Genomic DNA, 22,290 nt, shown 5'->3' with positions numbered 1-22,290 from the left:
ATCATAAAAACAAGGATAAATGTTCAATGTTCAATGTCTTTTCTTCTCGCACTTTAAATAATTATTTTACTCAACTCCGCGGATGGCCGCCACAAGGGTGTCTAAACCGCCTCCTTCGAAATCATTCGGCCGGTTAATCTTCTCGGGGTTTGCCACACCAAGAGAGTAAGCTTCAGGCCACTCGGTAGGCCACTCGGCAGGCCCCTCTGTTCCACGACAAACGGGGAAAATCTTAGTGAACAAGGCTCCACTATTGTCGGTGAAATGTTGGCGCGATAAATCTTCTTTCCCGCCTAAGCAGAAGATTATAAGGACGTTATTGGGTGCAGCCAGCCATTTCTCTGTTCGATTCTTGACGCTTTCATCGTCGTATTTGAATACATTCAAAACGTTTTCATTTTCTATTGCCACACATCCAGGAGGTTTAACTTGATTCAGTGCATCACAGAAATGATCTACGATGTCTTGAGCTTCTGAGCTTTCTGTCGATGCTTTGTATAAGAGCAGCACCCTTTTTACATTATCCAAGGATTTTCCTCTCGATACAACAGGTTTAGCTTGTGCTTTGACTGATGATTTTTTCTTGGTTTGTTTGTTTCCCATCTGAAAGAAACTTTAAAAAAGCTGCCCACTCGTTGATAAATAGTTTCAGTTCAATGCCATACGGACAAAACTTGTACTCAATTCAAGCATTTGAAAAATGAAATCTATCGATTTCTGACTTTGTAACCTTAGCTTGGCGCCGTTCGACTAAAGTCACTTTAACTGAAGGGAAGAAGTGATTTATTAATGACGTTTTTATTTTAACCTGCCATGTAGAATAACGTTAAATTAGCATATCAAAGAATAGAATAGCAATTTTAGTAAAAGATGTAGTCTCCTCACTTCTGCACTTTCTAATAGACAGCAGTAAACAGTTACAGTCAATTTTTTTATTACTTCATCGACTTACCTTTCCGCTTTAGAACCATTTCATACAAAAAACTTTCTTATTACAAAAATACATATTGACCAGTCCTTTTTAGCATTCCTCGTATTAGTTATTCTACGATCTTTATTTATTCAGGAACTGATAAGCTCTTGTAACATCTGCTGTTTTTGTAGTCCATTTTAATAAAAATTTCCGCCCTAGGATAGAGAGCCTTGAGTTTATCTGTATTTCTAATAAAAATAAAGATAAAATTATTGAGTCAGCGTGGGCATCAATATAAGTTATCAACGGGACTTTACTTTAATGAACGAAACGCAAGAACTAAATTGAGCAGGATAAGAGCAGAAACTGAAACTAAGGATGATGAAACTGAAAAAGAAATATTTAGTATGGAAGATTATGATTTTGGTTAAATGATGGCAGAAATGCTAAGAAAAACGACAGCTAAAGATTGAATTTTTTCGACCGCCATTGAAAAAAATCTATAGAGTTGCGCGTGCGCGAATTGCCAACTAAACTCTTTGCCTTCCGTGGACACAGGACACAGCCGCATGACCACAGATGTCAGCAAACCTGGACAGACTGTCACCCACGTGACATCTGTGGTCACGTGGCTGTGTCCACGGAAGGCTACCATAAAGAACGAAGTACCAGTTAGCGCTGAATGTCGAAACTGTTCACGGCAAGAATAAAGAGTACCGTTAGTAAAAAAGATACAGGTGAGGTATTTCAAAGAACAGGGACTGAAAACACCGAAAACGTCGCTTGTCAATTTTGCCGTTCATTCAGCTTTAACAGTCGCCACAAGTTCTTCTAAAGGATCTTCGAAATCCTTTGGGCTTGTTACATCCTCGGGATCTAGATCCAGGCGAACGCAACCGTCCCAGGCGTTTGGGTTACATTTTCCTAATGAGAATAGCACTAGCTTTCCACTTTTTAAGCTGACATCGTCAAGGAATGACTTGATATCGTGTTTAGAAAGAATACAGACGAGCACGACGCCATTTTGTTTTAGCCATTCTGATATCCACGGCTTGACTTCGGTGCATTGCGATTCAGAGAGAGACAAAACACTGGAAGAATCGTTAGTATCAGCAGTCAGCTGCAGGATTTTTATGTCCCTTTCTTTAATTTCCAGACTTCCAGGGGGCTTAAACGCGTTTACTGCATCACAGAAATGATCGATCATATCGCCTGGTGTTGCCCGAGACGTATCGTAAAGAACCAGAAGTCTGATATGTTTTGTGTCTTCAAGACTTCTTCCTTTAGGAATTACCTTTGGATAAGTTGTTTGCCCCTTTCCTTTCTTTTTCGCATGACCGTTACCCATGATCTGTTGATAAATGTTCAGAATAATAGTAGGTCAAAGCAGGGTTCTACCTAGGATTTATCGTTTGGGCGATATGTCCCGAGTGGCCGAAGGCCACGAGCTTCCTAGGGGGGTCCGGGGGCATGCTCGCCCGGAAATTTTTTGAAATGAATATGCGCTGAGATGCAATCTGGTGCATTTTGAGACCCAATTTTGAGAAATGTTACAGTGGTATTTTATTTTATTTTTTAGTCGTGATCACGTTCTGACAATGTTACACTTAGCTCCGATATTTTTTTGGGGGAAGCTGGGCATTTTGGGGGGAAGCTTCTACCCCTCATATACCCTAGATAGAACCCTGCATAGATACTTTTGTTCTTGGGCCATCGTAGTTTGATCAAAAATAAAACACAAACAGCGGTGATAAACATTGTGAGCTTTCGCATTTTTATACTTTTATAAACTTGACGTTTCGTATGCTATTCAACATACACTTTCAAAAGTGATCTAAAGTGACCGTTGAAGATAATGATGACACTATATGTACAAAAATTTACAAGGGATCTGGAAATAAGATTAAGAATTTAAAAATATTAGGTCAATACAGCTGACCCTGGCTTGGGCTAAGTTCCATTTGGACCCATAATGTGAAATTGTCTTTCAAAAGTTCAAGTTCAAGTAATTGTTTATACACATCGATATGATTTACTGACCTGCAGGTAGCTAATTAAATCAAGGCGGGTCAGCCACACAAGTTCTATTCTTACGGCTTTTGGAAAAAAATTTGACAAAGAGGGATAAGCGAAGTAAGAGTTTTACAAAGGATAGAAACGTGTAAGGATGGTTCCAAATTAATCATGTTACTAAATAACATAAAATAACTATGATATGTTAGTTACGTAAAAACGAATACACATATACATGCATATAAAAACGTGGTTGGTTAGCTTACGTCTACTTTTGCTTAAAAATTTTTCAGACTGGCCATGATTTTGTCATTATCTATATAGTTGTCTTTCAAAATGGCTTGATTCCAAGAATTCTTTACCTAATAATTCGTACATACAATAAAGATGATTAAAATTAAGTTTGTTTTTAAATCATTTCTGTTATTAAAATATTAAACTGCCAATTCCTATCAGATGATTATCATAATGTTAGTCACAGATGACTGCTTCGTCTAATAAAACAGAATTACTAACAGATTAACTAAGTTGTTTACCCTATAAGACGATAAAGAATAAATCTGAAGGGTTCAAACAATTTTTTTTCACTAAATTTAACACCTAAGGACATCAGAGGTGAAACTTTCCCATATTCACGCATAAACAGACAATTGAAAGCTGAAGGGCATCCTCTGATGATCACATGAACAAATGATGGTCAAGTCTTCCGAAAGAACCAAGGTAACTCTAATTCGAGTGCCAAATGTCAAACTCTTATAAAATTAAACATAATCTGAAGAGAAAGACTATGAATAATCTATTTTATGATAAAATCTTAGCCCGAAGCTAAGATCACGAAATAACCTGGCCAAAGGCTGGGCTCTTAAAAAATTACTTACAGGTAAAATAGAGAAACTGAGTACCTGCCTCACATGACATAAAAGATAATAAATTAACTCAATATTAATCACACGAAACCCTCGAGGGTGTCAGTACATTCTCCATCTAAATACAACAAACAGAACCGAAAATCAACAACTTTTCTATGAATAACAAGTTCCTAAGAGGAGGGCAGTCTTTCATTCACTTAACGTTAGTCGAAACGACTTTTATGCGGTGTAAGCCAACAACAGATAACCACGAGGAAAATGCTTAAATGCCTTTAGCTAAGGCATACTTTAATATGCGTCAAGTTATTTGAAGTCTAATATTGATCACAGAGTTTCATCACATTTTCCTTTGAATCGACTGTACCGAGCTAAAAACTCGGCTTTTTGATCTTAGTCCTTTGGAGCTTGTTGAGTGTAGTAATCAGAAAGGAAGGAAAAAGTGAGAAATCTTGATTTAATTAAACTGTATGTAAGCGATAAGTAAATCAATCAAAAGCGAGTCATGTTACCATTTTGATCATGTATATAACAAACTTAAACAGTCCAAAATACCCTTGGCCTTACCTTCATACACCCCTTTATAACTGGCTTTTTTCAAAGTTTGACTTCCTTTTTGGTCTAAATCGCATGTGATAAGGATTTAAACCTGAAGTGTTGGACAGCCCTCCCTTGTGCATCGACAATTAATAAACAACTGAACTATTTTAGAGCACCTTATGACGTCACTTTTAAAAGACTAAGCCCGCACTGTTGATGTTGTCAGCGGCGGTAATTGTCCAGAATGGAACCAATATAGTTCGTGAGACTGGAATCAATAGAATCAAAGACCACCTAATTTAAAAATTACACTTTTAATTATCAGTCTATCTTTGTTTTCTTTAACGTTTTGTCTTACCAATTACGATCTTAAATCTGCAACAGAACAAATTTTGTTGTATTTTTAGTAACGTAGGAGTTTGGAGAAGACTATCACGAAAACAGAGCTAACTTATTGATGCCAAGTATTTTCCAAGTTTCTGGCTCTAAGTTTAAAAATCTCTTTTCTTGAGCGGGGTAGGGGACTTTCTTGCCCTTAATTTCACTTATAAATGCGTGCAATCTTGAAATGAAACATTTTACTGCAAATGCATGCATAGCAAATTGAAAAAAGAAAATTTCTCATCTTTTTCCCGCTATGTACTGAAGTTGAAAGTCTCGCCCAAAGTGCTTTGCATGCTGAAATACATTTTCGCCATTTGGAGCATTGTCGGCGCCATGCCATGTGATCATCGATCTATGGAGGATTCCTTGGTTGTCAATCCCTGGACGTTTTTCAACCTCGTATGTCTCTTCCACATCGCATCCAACCATGCTGGAAATCTTACGCTGCACTGATTGGCTTGTAGGTTGTTTGCATAAAAGATCATCTATAAATGGCTTAAAAAATCTACCACGCGGCAGTATTCCAGGCCTTTGATGGGTTCTGTTCCGATTAAGAGCAAGGACAAGTACTCTTAAGTTCACTGAACTCTGAAAGTCGGAGGGCGGGACATGAGATAGACAAATTCTCTTGAACCCATGCAACACTGTTTTAATAGTATGCAAAATTATACAGCTCACATATTTTTCCTTTTAATATGACTCCCTAGAAACCTGAATTTTTAAAAGCGGTTTGTGGTTTGCTTATGAAAACATTTTCGTTTCACCTGCGATCAAAATGAAACACGGTGGTTATTTCATCACTTATTTATGATAATAGCCTGGATTTACCGTCAATAATAAGTTTTTGTTTCAAAATGGCTGCTAGGATGTCCTCAGTCAAAACTGCTTTTCTGCTCTTCACCGAAGACCAAGAGGAGAACTGTGAGAAACTGCGGACGGTTTTAGAATACAACTCTGACGGTTGTATATGTATTGTTGACTTGGTTGATGTGCGTGGTTCATCACTGGAAGAGAAACTTCGTGATGGCTGCGATTGCATTTTGTTAGTTTGTTCTTCGCGCGCTGTACAACTGATCAACGACGAAGAATCTTCAATTTTTAAAACGAAAAGTGGGCATCGAGTTAAATTCGATGGAAAAATCATTAGCAAAGTCTTGAAATGCAGCGACGGCAGGGTAAGGAAGAAAGTGATTCCGGTATCTTTTGCAGAGTTACCTTCGGCACTGCATCAGAATCCTGAAGAAAGGAAGAAATGTCGATACAACACGATTTCGTTTGAGATAAAACAAGGAGAGGTGAATGAAGAGATGCTGGAGGGTGATGTTTTGGAAAGTCTGATCGATGTCATAAAAAAAGCGAAGCCTTAAACCCTCTCATGTGACAAACTTTTGCAGCTCGACTCTTTAATTCTGGAGACAAGGAAAAGCAAAACCCATGAAATAGCCAAGAACTTGATATTTTTAGACTTAATGCTTTTAAAACGCATGCTATCATGAGATAAAATTTAAAACAGGATCCGTCCTTCAGTTCAAGATGACCTGGTGCGCAAGCACAAAGAACCGCAACTAATTAGTATAAGTCGTATAGCTCAACAAGAAGCAGTACAAAATATTTGTTTTTGGTAATATAGAGATGGTCCGGAATCCGCATGTGATCTATTTCGAGAAGATACTGAAAAAGGCATTGAAGTATACACAACACTCAGTTGAAGTATGATCAACGATCAGTTCCGCAACACCAGAAGTCACCCAGTAGAGGATTCACAACGCGCATGATCAAGCGTACATCCTTTAATCCTTTAAACCCTAAGATCAAAATTCGAATTCTCAATTGTTGCCCCTATTCGTTTTCTACAGAAATAGTGGGGAGAAGTTGATAAAATATCAAGCAAATTCATCTTGCGTGATCATGTTTGCAATTCTCGTGACCATTCTGTTTTACAAAGCATTGGTATTACAGGGAGAAATTTGATTTTGATCACTCTAAGGGCTTCAAGGGTTAAAACATTTTATATTGCGACCGAGGGACGCGAAACTGCTAATAGCCCACGTGACTGGCGAGATTGTTATCCGCGGGGTGTTGTCTTGGCCTTCAGCGCTACATTTAATCATGTGATTAAAATCGCTTTCAATCGTTTTTAGTGTGATACGACGTGATTTGGTGGGTGTTAGATTTCAACGGTTAGGGTTTAAAACAGAGTGAGCGGGTTTTTTCACACCACTGTCTGTTGTTGCGCCGTCCTGACAAGCCACAGTAATAGCGAAACAGCTGACAGCTCAACTTACTCAGTACTATCAGCATCGCAGAATTGATTGGGATTGAGGACCAGAACTCGTATGCGGTCCTTTGCAGTTAATGTCCATTTAGTACGTTTTCGCAGGAGCCCATAGGCTCCTGGTCACTTTAATTTCGTGAACCAATCAAGTTTGAGAAAGTTGTTGCAATCACCGCTTAATGGTCTAATCTAAGCAAGGTGGTGTCAATAATCTGAATACAATGTACAAAAAGAGTCATTTTCATCTTTTAGTACAGACACCAAACACCAAAACAGCAGAGCCAAGTGTCTACATTCATCCGCAATTAAAGAGGTGTCTCCCTTATGGAAGAAGGGATCGTAAGATCGAAGTTTTGCACCTCTTGGACCAGGAGAACTTTCCGTAAAGGAGAGGTGTCGTAAGTTAGGGATCTATTGTATCAATTAGTATCGAAACAAGCGATCAACAGCCAACCGATTAACTGCCATGATCCGTGGTTAAGTATTCCCTCAACCCGCGTACACTCCTCTCGCCAACACTTATCTTTCCGGATTCTTTTAGACTAATGTATTTTTATTTTTCGACTCCTTTTTCCGTAAAAAAATATAACACAAACTGCTGTAACAAACGTGATAAAACAGCGCATGTTCCAAAAAACTGAGATTTTAAAGACCTGACGTTTCGTACGTAACAGCATAGTAGTAGCCTATTCCAGGCTCCGAGAAAGTGGTGAAAAGTCGTTTAGTCAGAAAAGGAATGCGAAAAACGCGCGGGGACTGGGGCCCCCGGCCCCCTTTCCCAAGTCGCGCGCGTCTTATTTTCGCCTTGCTCGTTTTAGTACGTCCCCACTATACTATCTTAGAACCTGGCAAAAGTTAACATCTTAGCTCCTTTTTCTCTTTTCCTGCGTTCGTAGGAAGGGAAGACAAACTGATACCGCAAAATTGAGAAAAATAAGGCCTTCCGTTTTACAAGCCCCTTAATTCGAAACACAAAAAGATGCATCATAATCATCATTACGTCCCTTTAAATGCAGAGGCGGATCTAGGGGAGGGATCCCTCCTTATTTTTAGACCAAAATGAGGCCCGAAGGGCCGAAAAAAGTTTCTTTGAGGCCGCCCCCCTATCTCAGGGTCTGGATGACCGCCCCCCCCCCCCCCACCCTTATCTAAAGGTCTGAATCCGCCACTAAAATATGGGCAAAAATATTGGCCTTCCATCCTGAAAACTTTAAGTGAGACCAAAATTTAAAATTTCTAACCCTAAGAAAGACGACGAGCTCGTATGGGTGTCCTCCATTTCGACTTTGTGCTGTGCATGTGTGTGTTAAAATGATTGGCCAGCATGTCGTTCAAAGGGATTATGTTGTCACGAATCTCTAGTAGCTTCTAGTAAATCCTGTAAACAAACAAACAAACAAACAAACAAAAAACACTATCCCAAATTTGCCTCCAATTTTTAGCCACTAGATTTTAAAACCTTTTGTTCCGCTATAATTACTCTTCCGTACATAAAACTGTCGCAAAAACGTTTAGCCCTAAAATGATGTTAGCCCCGTTGTAAAGAGATCCTCGTATGACCATCGCCTCTGTGAGAATCTCCTCCCTCCTTCTCACCTCATCAGGTTTCTTGGGATCATAGAATCGGAAAGAAAGTTTGCCGACTTTTTTTCAATCTTTGAAAACCAAAGGCGGACATAAAAGTTCCTGGAGTTAATTCATTTCCGAGCGCACCTTATCTCTTTACATAAATAGCTCGTTATTGCATTGTTACAAACGCCGACTCTTGCAGAGTGGGTGATCCCTGTTGACGCCCTAGTGGTAGCCGCCTCTCTGAGACTCACGCTTTTTGTTTACTGCCATTTAATAAAAACGTTAGCCAATCGTAACTTGTACCAAAAGAGTTAATCAAAGTAATCAAAACAATGAAAATACTTTCAATAAAATACCTTGTGGTGTTTAGGGTTAGCAGCGAATTCTTTGATAACCCTAATTATGTCAATTATTTACTTTCAGGAAATTAGGGTCACAATTTGCCGCCAGTCACGACACGTCGAAGTTTCTTGTGAACCGCCAGGACCGCCAGTAAAAGAATGTGGCAAAACTATACCGATTTCAAAAGAAGACTGAACTTCTATTATCTCTGAATCTGCTGGGTGTTATTTAATAACCACTGTTCGTACTTCTGATTGGCTACAACTGCAAGAGGATTTATTTTAGACTTCAATTAAAAAGGCGCGCTACCAAATTCATCAGACGGCGATCGATATTTGATTTAGCGGAAAGAATCGGTCTACTTTCTCAGCTTAAATATGGCCGTGATCTTGGAGACTTTAAGCCTAAGAAGTCTTATAGCGTTTGCGTTTCTCTTGCTCGGTATTTTAATCGTTTTTTTCGTCACTGGTGGGAAAATTGGTAAGTAGAAGTTATGTTACTCGTTAGTAATCCACATATTTTCTCATCATTCTCCGCGTCTTTACCTCTGTAATTTGTATCCAGTAAGTTGACTCGTAATTATCATTTGAGCAGCAAGCCGAGAAACTTTTGTTCTTGAGCGATCTTAGGGACAGGTTTAATAAATGAATCTTACTTCGCGATAAACGACAGGACACTGTATCGATTTGGATTATGCGATTGCCCGAGTCTTTAAGCAAGTGCTAATTCATTAAACTTGACTAGGAATACACAAGCACTCAGTGAAGGTCAACTTACTATTTTAAGCGCTAAAAACACTAGAGACTTAAAGAAACTACAAACCGTGACAGCCTAATAATTTCTGTATTCATAACCGAGGGACTTGATTTCTGACAGGTCATTTGTCCCTTAATCGATTTATCTTGATGACTTATTGTGGTCACATTCTTTTTATATTCACATCTCGTCACAGATATTGCTTCTTGTTCCACGTCTGATGAAGCTGCCAAATGTGCACACTATAACTTCACTTTTAGTTAGTAGTTCAATATAACCGGCTTTGCGTAGCCTCATTATTCCGGTAAAAGTGAAACCAGGCATAATAAGAACCGAATAAATGTAATAACGCTGATTGTATGGAATGAATAATTGTTTTGATCTACTTTGCAATCTTTTTTGTTTTTTTCTTTTTGTTTGAATGTTAAATGACGGCGTCCCTTATGGAAATATTTCTGTTTCCTTTATACACTGGATTCAATACACGATAACTTATTATACCATGTAAATACACTTGGGATGAAAACGATACTCACTTTAAGAAATTCAGGCTATGCTCAGCCCTAAAAGTACCAAAAAAGGGGTGTCTAACCTCCTGCCCCCAGCCCTCATCTGACCCTGACCCCATCCATCTTCTAGGGTTTAGTAAGTTTCCAAGGGAAACATTAAAACTAGAATACTAATACTAATAATAATAATAATAATAATAATAATTATTATTATAATTATAATAATAAGCTTTATTTATCCATCTATAAAAATAACATATACAATGGATTTACATAAATTAAAGGGGAAAAACATTTACTAGGAAATACTATCAAGTGAATTTCTAATTAAGGTAAGTAGAAATATACAGATCACAAAAATGGGAGTCTTGTAGCTCTTGCTCAAAATGAGTTAGTATGTCTTTACGTTCTTGAATTTGGTACTGCTACTGAACCTGGTTTAGATCTTAAGTTATAGCCGTGGCTGGTATTTGGCTTTGTGAGAAAAATTTGATTTGGGTGGTTAAAATCATTCACAAAACATGAGTTTCGCAAAGGACAAGGCTGTATTAAGAAGCCACAGAAAAAGAAACAAGGAAATGACAATGAATGCATGTTATTGTGTGAGCAACCTCTTGATTTGGGGATTTCAAGAGATGTCATGTGGAGCAGCACGCTTAAGGGACGTGAGTGTGAGGGGTGGGAAGAGGAGAAAAGAGGCCATGCCGGCATCTTGCTACATGTCTTCTTGCAGCTTGCTTTGATTGCTACCCAAAAAGGACTGTTGGCCAGAACCTCTTTAGAACCTCTAATTTGACAGGTTCTTGTTGGCCTGAAGCTCTATTGTTTCAGAGTTGGGTTTCATTGTTAGTTTTGTTTGGGTTAGGGCTATTCTTAGAACTTCCAGCCCACCCAAAAAGGAAGAGATTGTTTGCAGGCTAGTACCTGAACAATAAAATAGTGCTACCCTGCCTTGTGATCACCCCCCATCTCCCTCCGCCTCCTGTTTATACAACTACTTTGCTATTAAAACAACACTTTAGCCCAAACTTAATACTCAGTCACTCTCTTTTCGGCACGGCTGTGAATTAAGTGTCAAATAAATCAATGAGTCACAAGTCACCTATTCCTCATTTTAACCCCACCTCTGACCTTAACCTCTAAACCTAACCTGACACAATTTGTCTTATTATAACTCTTTGACTCTTAAGAGTAATGTAAAACAAGCAATCTCAGCCTACCTCATGATGTTCTCTGAAGGTTTCTTTTGAGAGTATGGCCAATCCACCACCAGAATCCTCTCATGATCTGTTTTCTACAGTCTAGTGATCTGTCCTCTCCATAATGTCTTGTTGTTTACAGTCCTTTTATCTTTAATCTGTTAATCACCAATAGCATAGACTAATCATGGAAATGGGTGGTCAGCTAGCCAGGCAGTAGGTGATGACAGATAGCTCTTACAAATAACAATAACTGCGGACTTTAACACTGGCAGGGACAGAACAATAACAGGAACAGACAGGTGTTCAACATCGGTATACATCGGGCAAAAAAAGTACTTGGTAGACATCAACAATAGCAGGTAGCGATAACAGCAACAGACGGAAAACTGTTCCGCATATGTATACATCAGGCAGGTAGTATGTTATACTATGGAACTCAGTGGTACAGGAGTTGTTAAGAAGTTGTTAACTCCATCCATTTCTTAACTGCAACATTTTTGCCAGTAAATTAATTAAGACCTCTTGTTGTTCTTGTTTTTAGCTCCAGCTCCGACTACTGCATCATCACATTTGGCAAATATATGTGTAGGAAATCTGTCAAAGCTTGATTCTTTTTATGACCCAACAACATGCAGCAGACTCGACAGCATTAAACAAGCCATGACTGACCCAAGGCACATCAGAGCAGATCAGATTGTCTTTGCGATCCGTTTTCCACATCCTGGTCTTTATATGTCAAGGTGGTTCCAGTTTCTTTCAACATCAATAAGACTGGAGATTGAATACAATAAATTTCATAAGTATGAGAACAAAGGTGAGTGTTAAACATAAAGTGCAAACAGTCAAAACTGCAAGGCTCTGGCAAAAACCATTTATGTATAAAAATTCATTATGCATCGTAACAATTTTCAATATTTTTATGTTAATAACTATGGCTAATACTGGACATGCTGTTATCTTCCAGATGGTGTTCTTCCTACTCTGGAATTTTATACTCACCTGGGTTACAGGAGAAAAGGTGAAGATTCTTGGAAACTATATCACAAAGGACATGAAAATAGGTCACTTGACTGCAAGTTTTTTCAATCAACGGTAGGCAAGTTTATTGGTAAATCAGTCTTTCAGACAAGTGATAGGATAAAAAAACTGCAATAGTGAAAATGAAAGATGATGTCTGTTGTATGGTACAACTTATTTGTGGTTAGAGTATTATACTTCTGGAGTCCTTTTCTATTGTTATTCTTTCAAGATCTTGAAGGTTGTATGAGAGATCGAGCCCTATGAAGTCAGTTTTCTTTGCGTCATTTTTAAGGCATTGAAAGGAAGTAAGAGGAAATTAAACGTAGGAAAACAAAACCCCATTAAAGAACTGTTCAGCACTTTATCAATGCAGTTGGTATTTAAATTAACAAGACTGTTAGGTAAAGTTGAGAAAGGTTAGTTCAATTTTACAGCTTGCAAATGAGAAAGACAGAGAAAGCTTCTTTTGTTGTTTCACAGAGTGGAACTGATGATGGTTACTATAAATGTGAGGAGATGCCCTTCTTTGAAATTGGCAGTGTGCACTATGAAGAATACCTAGTAAATATAAGACTCCCAGCTGTTAAAACAAATGAGAAGATTGGACAAGTGGCTGATATACACTTTGTGGTAAGTTACATTAATAAACTTCAGTCAATATATCAGGGCTGTCACTAAGATTTCAAGTTGCTGAGTATATCCAGTTAGTATGCAGGGAATTTAACAGCTAATAAGTTCTTTTGCATTTAAGACAGAAGCCATTAGCAAATTGAGTGATTTTAATTTTCAGTGGACAGAAACCTTGCACCAGAATATTTTAAGCGATATCGCATTCTTTTTCACTCTTTTCAAGGTCTATAGATATTTAACAATAATATTCCTCGAGCCCGAATGGGCTCTGAGTCAATAGTCCATTCGGCCTTTGGCCTCATGGGCTATTGACTCAGAGGCCATGAGGGCAAGAGGTATAATTGTTTTAGTAAAATCCAACTAGTTGGTCAAAAATATCAAGACAAAACAACTTTAGTTAGTTAAAGCTAGACTTTAATCCTTTTTTGCCGCCAAAAAGCCGGCGCTTTTCGCTACTGGTGGGCTATAACATATAGCCTAGTAGTAGCTCCACCAATCAGAATGCAGCATTGTCAATAGACCACTAGCCGGATTTTACTAAAATTAGTTACCTGTAATAACACCAGAGACAGTTTCTCACAGGAGCCCAAGAATATAATTATTGTCAAATTTCACAAGAATTGTGAAAACATAGGTAAAATTCTGAAAATTTCATGTGTAAGATGTCATTTTGTAAAATACAACATATATTTTCTCGGGCTGCCATAAGAAACTTTCTTTGGTGTTATAACAGATAACTAATAATAGATGTAATTATTACATCTAAATTTTAGCCCTTGAAAAATGTAAAAAAAAATGCGATATTGTTTAAATTATTCTGTTACGAGGTTTTTGTCCACTGAAAATTAAAATTACTCGATTTCCTGATGGATTCCGTCTTAATTCCTTAGCAGGGGTTCATGCTTTTAGTAGCTGGGGGGAAATCTCCAGTCCCCACGCCTTAGTGACAGCCCTGATGTACAGTTGAATATGTTGTCATTCAACTTTATCCTTCGTTTCAATATAATTTTAGTTTGCTTCAAACTTATTTTTATACATTACCATATCCAAAGTGTAAGGATCAAAATATAATTTGCAGGATCTTATAATTATTCCTGAAAGGGATGTTAATGCTATAAAGTTTAACTCTCAAACAGGATCAACTGAATCTTTCAGGTTTTCTTCAGACCAATGAGTGTCATAATTTAATCAATATATGACGTAAAAGGCTCTCTTGTTAAGCCCTTCCACCCTTATTTGCCAAAACCAGCTGATAATACATTGAGAAGTTTATTTCCAGCCACTTAAGGGCTTAAGGTATCCTTTCAATTTCACTAATCTAATATCTTATTATTTTATTATTTAAAAGGAAATTCACCAAAATGGAGGTTTTACCAAGGTGTGGTTTACTATCAAGACCATTGTTTCACCGATTAGCATTATTATACTTCTCTGGTATGCCAAAAAAGTGAAAGGTCTCCACAGAGACCCTAACCTTCTGGAAAAGTAAGTTGACTAAACTAAAAATGTACGTGGTGTTATATTTTGCTTTCAAAGTCAGTGTCTTAGGTAGGCTGTCTGGTTAGCTCAATAAGATCTCACCAGCACTCAGAATCTTAAAAAACCTTAGGCCCCGTCCTTCAGCTCTTTTACTATATTTCAGACAGATTCTTAGAGATGGTAAACAAAGCCATGGTGCTGTTTGTTAATAATAGGGGATTAAGACTCTGGTGGTGTGGTCAACCTTTATCATGTCATTTTGTGCATCTGTGTTTGTGAATGTGCTGTAGCAGGCCATCAGGTTTCAAGCTGCCATATATTATATATAACCTGCTTTATCATAACTGATGATGATGATGATTGCTATGATTACCATGATCACTGAACAAAAACTCAACCCATTAAGGTGAAGATATATTTAGATGATGCTTGGAATAATTATGTTAAGTATTTTCTCCTCTCTAAGGAGGTTTGTTGCCCCAAGTTTTAAACTCAAGTGAGCCAAAATAACCATTTAGTTATTTTGATGATTTCCGATTATTTGACAGGTCACTGTTTGCTTTGGGAATTGTGACAGCATTTATGGATTGTAAGTGTTTCAATTTTCTAACTATAGTCACTGTGGAAGCTCTGTAAAACGAAGAGCCAAGGGCCAGCAAATATGTTCACTATACTAAAGTTTTGTCACATCGAGGTTCTTGTCTCCATGTTTTACCATTTCTTATTCGTTATACTGAGGACCTTGTTAAATAAGTGTTTGTTATAGTGATGTTCCACGTGAGAATATTTTTACTAGAACTGTAGGAGTGAATTTTGAAATTTTTTCTTAAATTTAAAATTATTTTCAGTTCCCCTAGAATGGTTGACTTTGTGGGCAGACATGCCGTACATGTTGCTTTTGAGTGACATTCGCCAGGGATTATTCTATGGAATGCTGATGATGTTTTGGATAATTTTTACCGGAGAACACTTAGTGGTAAGTTTTTATTCCAAAACCTTCCTAATAACATATATACATGCTAACAAATTGCAAGCTAGTTACGATACATATTCTTTTTTCAACAAAGACAAAACTTGTGTTGCTAAATTAAAAAGTTAGTACCTTGGCGTTCTAGTGTAAGCCCAACAGAAAGCTTATAAAAATCTAGCTTCCACTAGAAACAAGAAGAGTTAACTGCATTGAGGTGAACTCTCGTTGTTGACAAAAAGTTAAAAACCTTGGTTTGGCAGTTATAGTGATAGACAGTCAGTAATGTCACATCCATTTTTTTTTTTTAAGGGGGGGGGGCACGTTTTTTTTTTTTTTTGGTAATTCTGTTAGTACTAATGCCAAGCTTGTTATTCTCAGGACCAACCCGAACGAAATAGGCTCAAGACTTACCGGCGCCAGGTCGGTGCTATTGGATTTGGATCCCTCTCTTTACTGGTGTTTGATCTCTGTGAGAGGTATGGCATTTGGGAAAGTAACTAACTTTAAAAGTCATCTCAAGGAAATTTAAAAGCCGATATTTTGAGGGCAACAGCAATTCCGTTGAAGTATTTTTCTTCTTCAATAATGCATGATTCAGTTTTACTTGTAACTATGTCCACCCCCCCCCCCAGGCACACCCCCTGGGATTTGCAATTTTTTCTTTCTTGGAGGTCTATTCCCCACCCCGAGCTCCTGATTGACCTCATATACATTTTTTGCTACATCTTTTTGATCTATATAAAAGCAAAACGACACGTTTTCACAACTTTTATGAGCGTTTTTCCTGAGTTTTTTAGAGAAGGATATGGATGTCATAATGAAAATGAAAACAAAGAAGAAAAACTCTTTAAAAAGCGCCTCCTTGATAGAACACTTTATGAGAACACTGGACCGAATCTCTGTTTCTCTATATATATCAAAAGCCTTGTATTTGTTTTCATACAAAAACTTATCATTATTTAAAGCTAAGCTCAAGGAATATTCTGTCCATGGTTTCATTCCCCTCCAACCACTCTCTGACAAATTTCTGCGTTTTTCCTTGAAAATAAGTAGTCTTGAGGTCCGCAGCCATCGTGTAAACCATGCGAGAAATAACACAAACTTCGCAAAATCAAAGAGAAGATAATTTTCATTTGCCCCACCCCCCTACCCCTGGGACAGGACCACTTCAAATAATTCCCCACCCCTGGGCCCAAAGGGGTGTACTTATCCTAGGGGTTGCCTGGGGGTTGGTAACAAGTAAAATTGAACCATGCATAATCAAGGGAGATTTATTCTGATGAAGGGCTGGCCAATAGCTAATGTATCAGTCAGTTTCAGCTGCGCCCATGGGCCACGCAAATGTTAATGCCCAACCCCTAGGACTGACAAGATTGGCAAATGCCCTGTAATAGCCCAAGAAGGGGGATGCGTGCAGCTGGAATTGACTGATACTTAATTACCTTTGTCAACATGAGCTTATAACTTTAGTTATCTATATAAAATAGCTTTTTACTTAAAAAAGCTGAAATAAGCTGAAAAATAAGCTTATATTACATGGCTAGGCTGATAGCCTACATGTAAGATAAACTTTTAGTCAAACCTTTACTAGTGCAGTGACTACTTAACTAGCTAAAACCCTCTGAGCATCGGCTGCATTTTCGAACGCTATATCACTCCGTGTTAAGCTAATGGCTTAGAAAGAGGGAATAAATATTCAGGGAATTCTAATAAGGCATACATTTGCTTTAAGTTAGTTTTTCATCACCTAAACCTATTAATACCTGTCTAAAAGACAAGGTTATATGCTAACAGAACCAATAAGTAAGCCTACCTTTTCTGCAGCAGTAAGCTTAAAAGGCTTGATCGTTGACCTGTTTTTTTCGCTCGGTACTAATGGTTTCATGACGAGTCAAAGCTGGGAACGCCACAGCAGTCTTCGCTGGTTACATCTTAATCCTTTTTTTACCGTAGTGTGTGATATTTTACGTCGTTTTCTTCAATAATATATGAAAACGCTTTCTCGAAGCGAGAAGGCAGGACGCCATGTTTGTCTTCGCTTGCTGTGTCATTTTCCCGTCCTTTCTCTGGCACCTGACCCCAGTGTTTTCCCGCCAATTTTGTCTGTGTGGTGTGTTCCCGCCATTTTAGTGACCTACCCCCTCTACCAGTGCCCATAGATACACTCAAGGGGTCAGTTCCGTTAGCCAAGCCCAAAAGTGGAGCTCCTGTTAAATACTATAATCATGAAAAGAACTTGGTGTTTGCGTAAGAAATGTGCAATGTTTTCTTGTTTCAGAGGCTATCAACTTCACAATCCTTTCCACACAATCTGGGCCACCAAAATAGGAAACAATCTGGCTGTATCCTTTTATATTCGTGTATATAGTTCATCGGTGCTTGCCGTTTTGCAAGACCGACTGTTTGAAATTCTTAGGGACCAACCCCCGAAAGTGGCGAATTTTTTTCCGAGTGTGTTGCCGAAGAAAAACGCGCAGATACGTCCCGAGGGTGTCCGCTCACGAGTGCTTCCACTGTATATGCTTTTATGGGGGTTTGGGGAGAGAGGCAAAGAAGGTGCTTTTTCTTAACTTTCTCAGTACGCCTTCATTATTATAGCGGCAGTCTGTGCATCTCTCTACTTCTTGTTTCTCTGTGTCATGGTGTTCAGAGTGTTTTGGAACATCCGGGGTAGAAGAGCTGCAATACCTACCATGTCACGCGCAAGACAACTGCAATATCAGGTAAGAATCACAGCTATACTTTGCTGTAGTACCCTGGGTGCCAGAGACTTTTCTCGCGCGGTTTCCGGTTTCTGTTCGGCCTACGGCCGAAGACGTGTCGGCCTTCGGCCAACACCGAAAATTTTCGCCGCACGCGAGAAAAACCTCTGCTACCCAGGGTATTGCTGTAGTCGTGCTTCCCGTTTTCCGTAGGAAAGTTGAGCAGCCCAGGTATACTCGGCAGCTTTTCTCAGTTACAATATTCTTTTGTTGTTGTGGGACAAGTTGCACGAGACGTTGACATCGTTCAAAGAATAACGCCCCGAAATGAATATTCCTGTCAACGTAGATGCTCAGTGGACAGGGGCACCCAACGAGAATATAGTTCAAAACCACTTAAACATAGCATTGTTGAACGTATTTTAGTATTTAAACGGTAGATTTAGGCATATTTTTATCCCCTAAAAATTTTTCATCTGTTCGGATTTCCTATCTGAAAGTCTAGTGATCCGAAAATTATAGGGATCAAAACTTACCTTTTGGAAAATTTCAGTCAGAAAAAAGGCTCCCGAAAATTCTAGGTGACCTTTTTAGGGTAAAAATCCGTTAAAGGTGGGCAATTATACCACTTTTTAGATGTTCGAAAATCCTAGGAGAGACAGGTTAGCAAGAAATTTTACAACAAATGTTCCGAAAATTCTAGATCTCAAATCGTCTTCCGAACAGATATTTTCAGAAAATTGACGTTGGGTGCCCCTGAGTGGAGTAATCGACGCGAGACGTAGACCTTGATTTTACTTCGTGGAACACTTCCTTGGCGACGAAAGTATTATCAGAAGTGTTTTCAAGAAGGGAAGGGGGTGGGGTTCCACACGGGGCCACTTTTTCCCGCAATCCAAAACAGAATGCAAGATAAGGTGCGAGATATTCAGTTGCCTGAATAGGTGAAATGAATATTCCAGAGCTCTTCTCACGTAGCAGAGTCTTAAAATCCTTGTTCATCATCCATCCTATTGTTTATTTTTTCCAGGGTTTGATCTACCGGTTTGAATTTCTGATGGTAGTGACAGTGTTGTGTGCTGGTCTGACAGTCGTGTTTTTTATCATCACAAATGTGAACGAAGCTCAGTGGAAATTCGGAGAGGAGGAATCTACAGTCGAGATATCAAGTGAGAAACACGTGGGGGGTTTATGAATCCTTTCTTTCTAGACATAAGATGTGGCTTTAACTTTAGCCTGCGTAGCAAGCGTTTCTGTGCGGTTTAGGAAAAAAGAAGGAGGAGCGAGACCCAAAGACCGCGAGAAAAGTGGCTCTCGTTTCATTTCTCGCGCGGTCAATACCCAAAGTCCCATTCCTCGGTATTTCTTTGCTCCGAAACCAAACGGAAACGCTTGTTACGCAGGCTACTTTAACTTTTGCGCTTGTGTGGACGAAATTCTAAAATGTGACCATTAAAATGAAATTTCTTAGGCAGTATCCTCACACTGGGTGGTATTTCCTTTCAATATATTTCCAGAAAAAAATGGTATTTTTCCCCTCAACTTTGAGGCAATCTATAAAGGAATAAATAAATAAACGTTGTTAAGTAAATAAATGAATAGATAGATGGATAAAGAAAAGAGTAGCAAAGTTCCTTAAAGTAGATACCTGTTTAAGGCAGAACGGCAAGGCTCAAAAGTTACCGTTTTTCCGATCCAGTGCAGTTTGGAAGGGTTAGGGTCTCATCTTTAGCATAATTAGCGTTATTAGTCAAACCTTGAACAACATCTGTAAACTACTCCGTCATATTTCATCTCCACTTAGAATTTTTGTTCGTGTTTTCTCCGATTACTGGCCTTTTTTCAGATCAGGTTTTAAATACGAGTTTGGTAGCTGATAGCCTGCGAACAGCAGACGCATTTCCGGTTCGGAGGGAGAGAAGAGACGACCGGAAAATGTGTCTGCTGTTCGCAGGCTAGGTGGCTTAATTCAGCACCTCGATTATCATCACTCCTGTTGAGTCCTAGTCTGCTACACAGCCGTTTTTAGTGTCGTCACGCAAGAGAGTTGCGTGACGACACTAAAAACGGCTGTGTAGCAGACTAGTTGAGTCCTGACATAGAGCATTATTTTCCATGGTTTCTTAAGGTGCACTATTCACCGGGATCTATGGCTTGTGGAATGTGTATGTTTTCGCAGTTGTTATCCTGTATGCGCCTTCCTCTGCTCCCCCAGCCTCAGGTAACTCATTTCTAAACATTACTTTACTGTTACAGACCGCAGCCGAAATGCTTCTTCCTCTAAGGGTGAATTTCCACTGTGGTGTAATTGTCTCGTGAAATAGAGGCAACGTACGAAAAGCCGCTTGTAAACGTAAAAATTAAGAGAGGTTCAACTTTTATGTTTACGTTTACACTTTATAAATTGCCTATATTTTATTATTGCGCGTAAGCACGTGATTTTCACCTGCGCAGGCACGTAATTGTACGTAATAACGTAGAGGCAATGCATGTCTATTTTACTGTTTTACGCGCGTACAATTTTCTTGCTTTACGCGACTTTGGAATTCCACCTCAAAGACAAGATCAAGCCTGAATTTTTTCACGCTTTTTTTTTCGCAACTGCAAAAGTTGCGTCTATAACTGCGATGATCTTCTTTCATGTAATTGGTTTATGTTTGTTAAAGTCTGGAGGGTGTTTATACAGCAGACACATTTCCTTGGCTGGCCAGACATACGCATGTTTCGTATTCAGAGACGTTTTGTATGGCTAACCATCGACGAAACCTACGGATGGGTGCACCGGGGTGAAGAGAAAAAATGTGGAGTAAAGGTTCCTTGTATAAGGAAACAACGCGACGGGCGAGGCTTAAACCCCGGACCTCCAGATCCGGAATTCGAAGTTTCATCTGCTTGGCCACACGCGCCTCCAAGGCTAGCCACGAGGATATTCATTGTTCTATCGTAAAAAGCTTTCTTACAAAAACCCTTTTGGATGGATCGCGCTCAAAATTATCAAAGACGCTGGGAATGACGCAATCTTGCCGTGTTTATTTTTATATTTATTTTTTTTTACAGTGGTGACGTTTAATAATTTTGAGTTTTATTATTTTTTTGCAGATGTGGCAGAGGAACACGAAAGATTAGAGTTGCGCAGCCGCACTGAGGTTCGCATGACAGAAGGAGACACAGAGGAGTCCGTTATTTACAAGTTCACCGGGAAAGCCGCGCAGAACTAACTTAAAACTACTTAAGATTTAAAGGAGTAAACTCGCAAAGTTTATGTTTACCCGGCCAAACTAAAAGATAATGTATATTGAGAAAAGTTAAAGAGAAGATCCTTACCTTAATGGAAGTTTGGATTTGTATATACCTTATATTGTGGCCAACTATCGCTTTCACTTCCTGTGAGAATATCAATTGTTTGAAAAGCGCCTAGTCGGTTTAATTCATCAGCTTAATGAGTTGGGCTTGTGAGGTAAAATCTTATGTATAAGTAATATTTCAGCATGTAGAAAAGCATTTTCTTTTAACAAGACTACTGGCGGATACAGCCAGCCGTTCTATAAGTTAGTGTATTCTTTTTTATTTCCGTTTTGCTCTCTGTCGTGTAGTACAGCTACCATTGCTAGTAAATTGCAAGTTAACTAAGCTAAGTTAATGGACGTTTTTCCCTTCTTAACTATAGTAATAGTAACAGTAGGTGCTTACCATTTGTCCCAAAGAACAACAGGTTGGGATCACCGCTGAATAATAGTAAGAGTTTTCCCAACCGGAAAAAGGATGACACTTGGCATTTCTTTAATTCGTTTTCCGTTTTTTTTTTTTTCAAGAAGGCGGAAATAACTTTTATATTTGTTTGTAAAGTGTAGGGCAGCAGACACGTTTCAAGCGGGAAGAAGGGTGTACATCTAAAAGTACTCCGAAATACCTGAATCTGGGAAATTGCTGTACGACCTGAGTTTTCCAAGAGAATTCACGGATTGGTCGTTAAATGCCAAGCACCCATTTTGTGGAAAAGGGAACCGGCTCCTTGTCAATGGGAGTGGGGAATGGGTAGGCCTTGAAAGCCACTGTGGACCATACAGGATTTTGATTGGAATAAAGAGCTATGCAAACATATCTATTCTGAAGTATA

At 38.8% G+C, this 22,290-nt stretch overlaps 3 protein-coding genes across 4 annotated transcripts; 2 read left to right on the top strand and 1 right to left on the bottom strand.

Annotated features, from left to right (window-relative positions):
* Positions 1-766: 766 nt before the first annotated feature.
* On the bottom strand, positions 767-4,520 carry LOC140921470 (uncharacterized). Of its 2 annotated transcripts, none has more exons than XM_073371473.1 (2): positions 4,360-4,520; positions 767-2,264 (listed from the first exon to the last, which is right to left on the bottom strand). In XM_073371473.1, the coding sequence occupies exons 1-2, from the start codon at positions 4,363-4,365 to the stop codon at positions 1,713-1,715; spliced, it is 558 nt and encodes a 185-aa protein (XP_073227574.1). In that variant the 5' UTR covers positions 4,366-4,520; the 3' UTR covers positions 767-1,712. The 2 variants fall into 2 exon arrangements, with proteins under 2 accessions (XP_073227574.1, XP_073227575.1); XM_073371474.1 differs by lacking the exon at positions 4,360-4,520 and adding an exon at positions 2,954-2,995.
* A 913-nt stretch (positions 4,521-5,433) lies between these two features.
* Positions 5,434-6,749, top strand: LOC140921471 (uncharacterized). The gene has a single exon (XM_073371475.1). It carries the CDS (start codon positions 5,571-5,573, stop codon positions 6,081-6,083), a length of 513 nt encoding a protein of 170 aa, XP_073227576.1. The 5' UTR covers positions 5,434-5,570; the 3' UTR covers positions 6,084-6,749.
* Positions 6,750-9,025: 2,276 nt separating this feature from the next.
* On the top strand, positions 9,026-22,274 carry LOC140921457 (protein wntless homolog). Its single transcript, XM_073371459.1, has 13 exons — positions 9,026-9,385; positions 11,914-12,186; positions 12,337-12,464; positions 12,873-13,022; positions 14,371-14,507; positions 15,050-15,090; positions 15,350-15,477; positions 15,850-15,947; positions 17,750-17,813; positions 18,051-18,194; positions 19,204-19,342; positions 20,302-20,394; positions 21,273-22,274. Exons 1-13 carry the CDS (start codon positions 9,283-9,285, stop codon positions 21,389-21,391), a joined length of 1,617 nt encoding a protein of 538 aa, XP_073227560.1. The 5' UTR covers positions 9,026-9,282; the 3' UTR covers positions 21,392-22,274.
* The last annotated feature ends 16 nt before the right edge of the window (positions 22,275-22,290 follow it).

Source organism: Porites lutea, chromosome 12, assembly GCF_958299795.1.
Source record: "Porites lutea chromosome 12, jaPorLute2.1, whole genome shotgun sequence".
Taxonomy (NCBI): domain Eukaryota; kingdom Metazoa; phylum Cnidaria; class Anthozoa; order Scleractinia; family Poritidae; genus Porites; species Porites lutea.
Note: the sequence above shows the minus strand (reverse complement) of the source record. Positions and strands in the feature narration are given on the sequence as shown.

Bases quoted from the DNA above. Each gene is read 5' to 3' on its own strand.
- LOC140921471 (XM_073371475.1), top strand. From the start codon at position 5,571: ATGGCTGCTAGGATGTCCTCAGTCAAAACTGCTTTTCTGCTCTTCACC.
- LOC140921457 (XM_073371459.1), top strand. From the start codon at position 9,283: ATGGCCGTGATCTTGGAGACTTTAAGCCTAAGAAGTCTTATAGCGTTT. The intron at 18,195-19,203 runs GTAAGAATCACA...TATTTTTTCCAG, and splicing joins CAAGACAACTGCAATATCAG to GGTTTGATCTACCGGTTTGA. The intron at 20,395-21,272 runs GTAACTCATTTC...ATTTTTTTGCAG, and splicing joins CTCTGCTCCCCCAGCCTCAG to ATGTGGCAGAGGAACACGAA.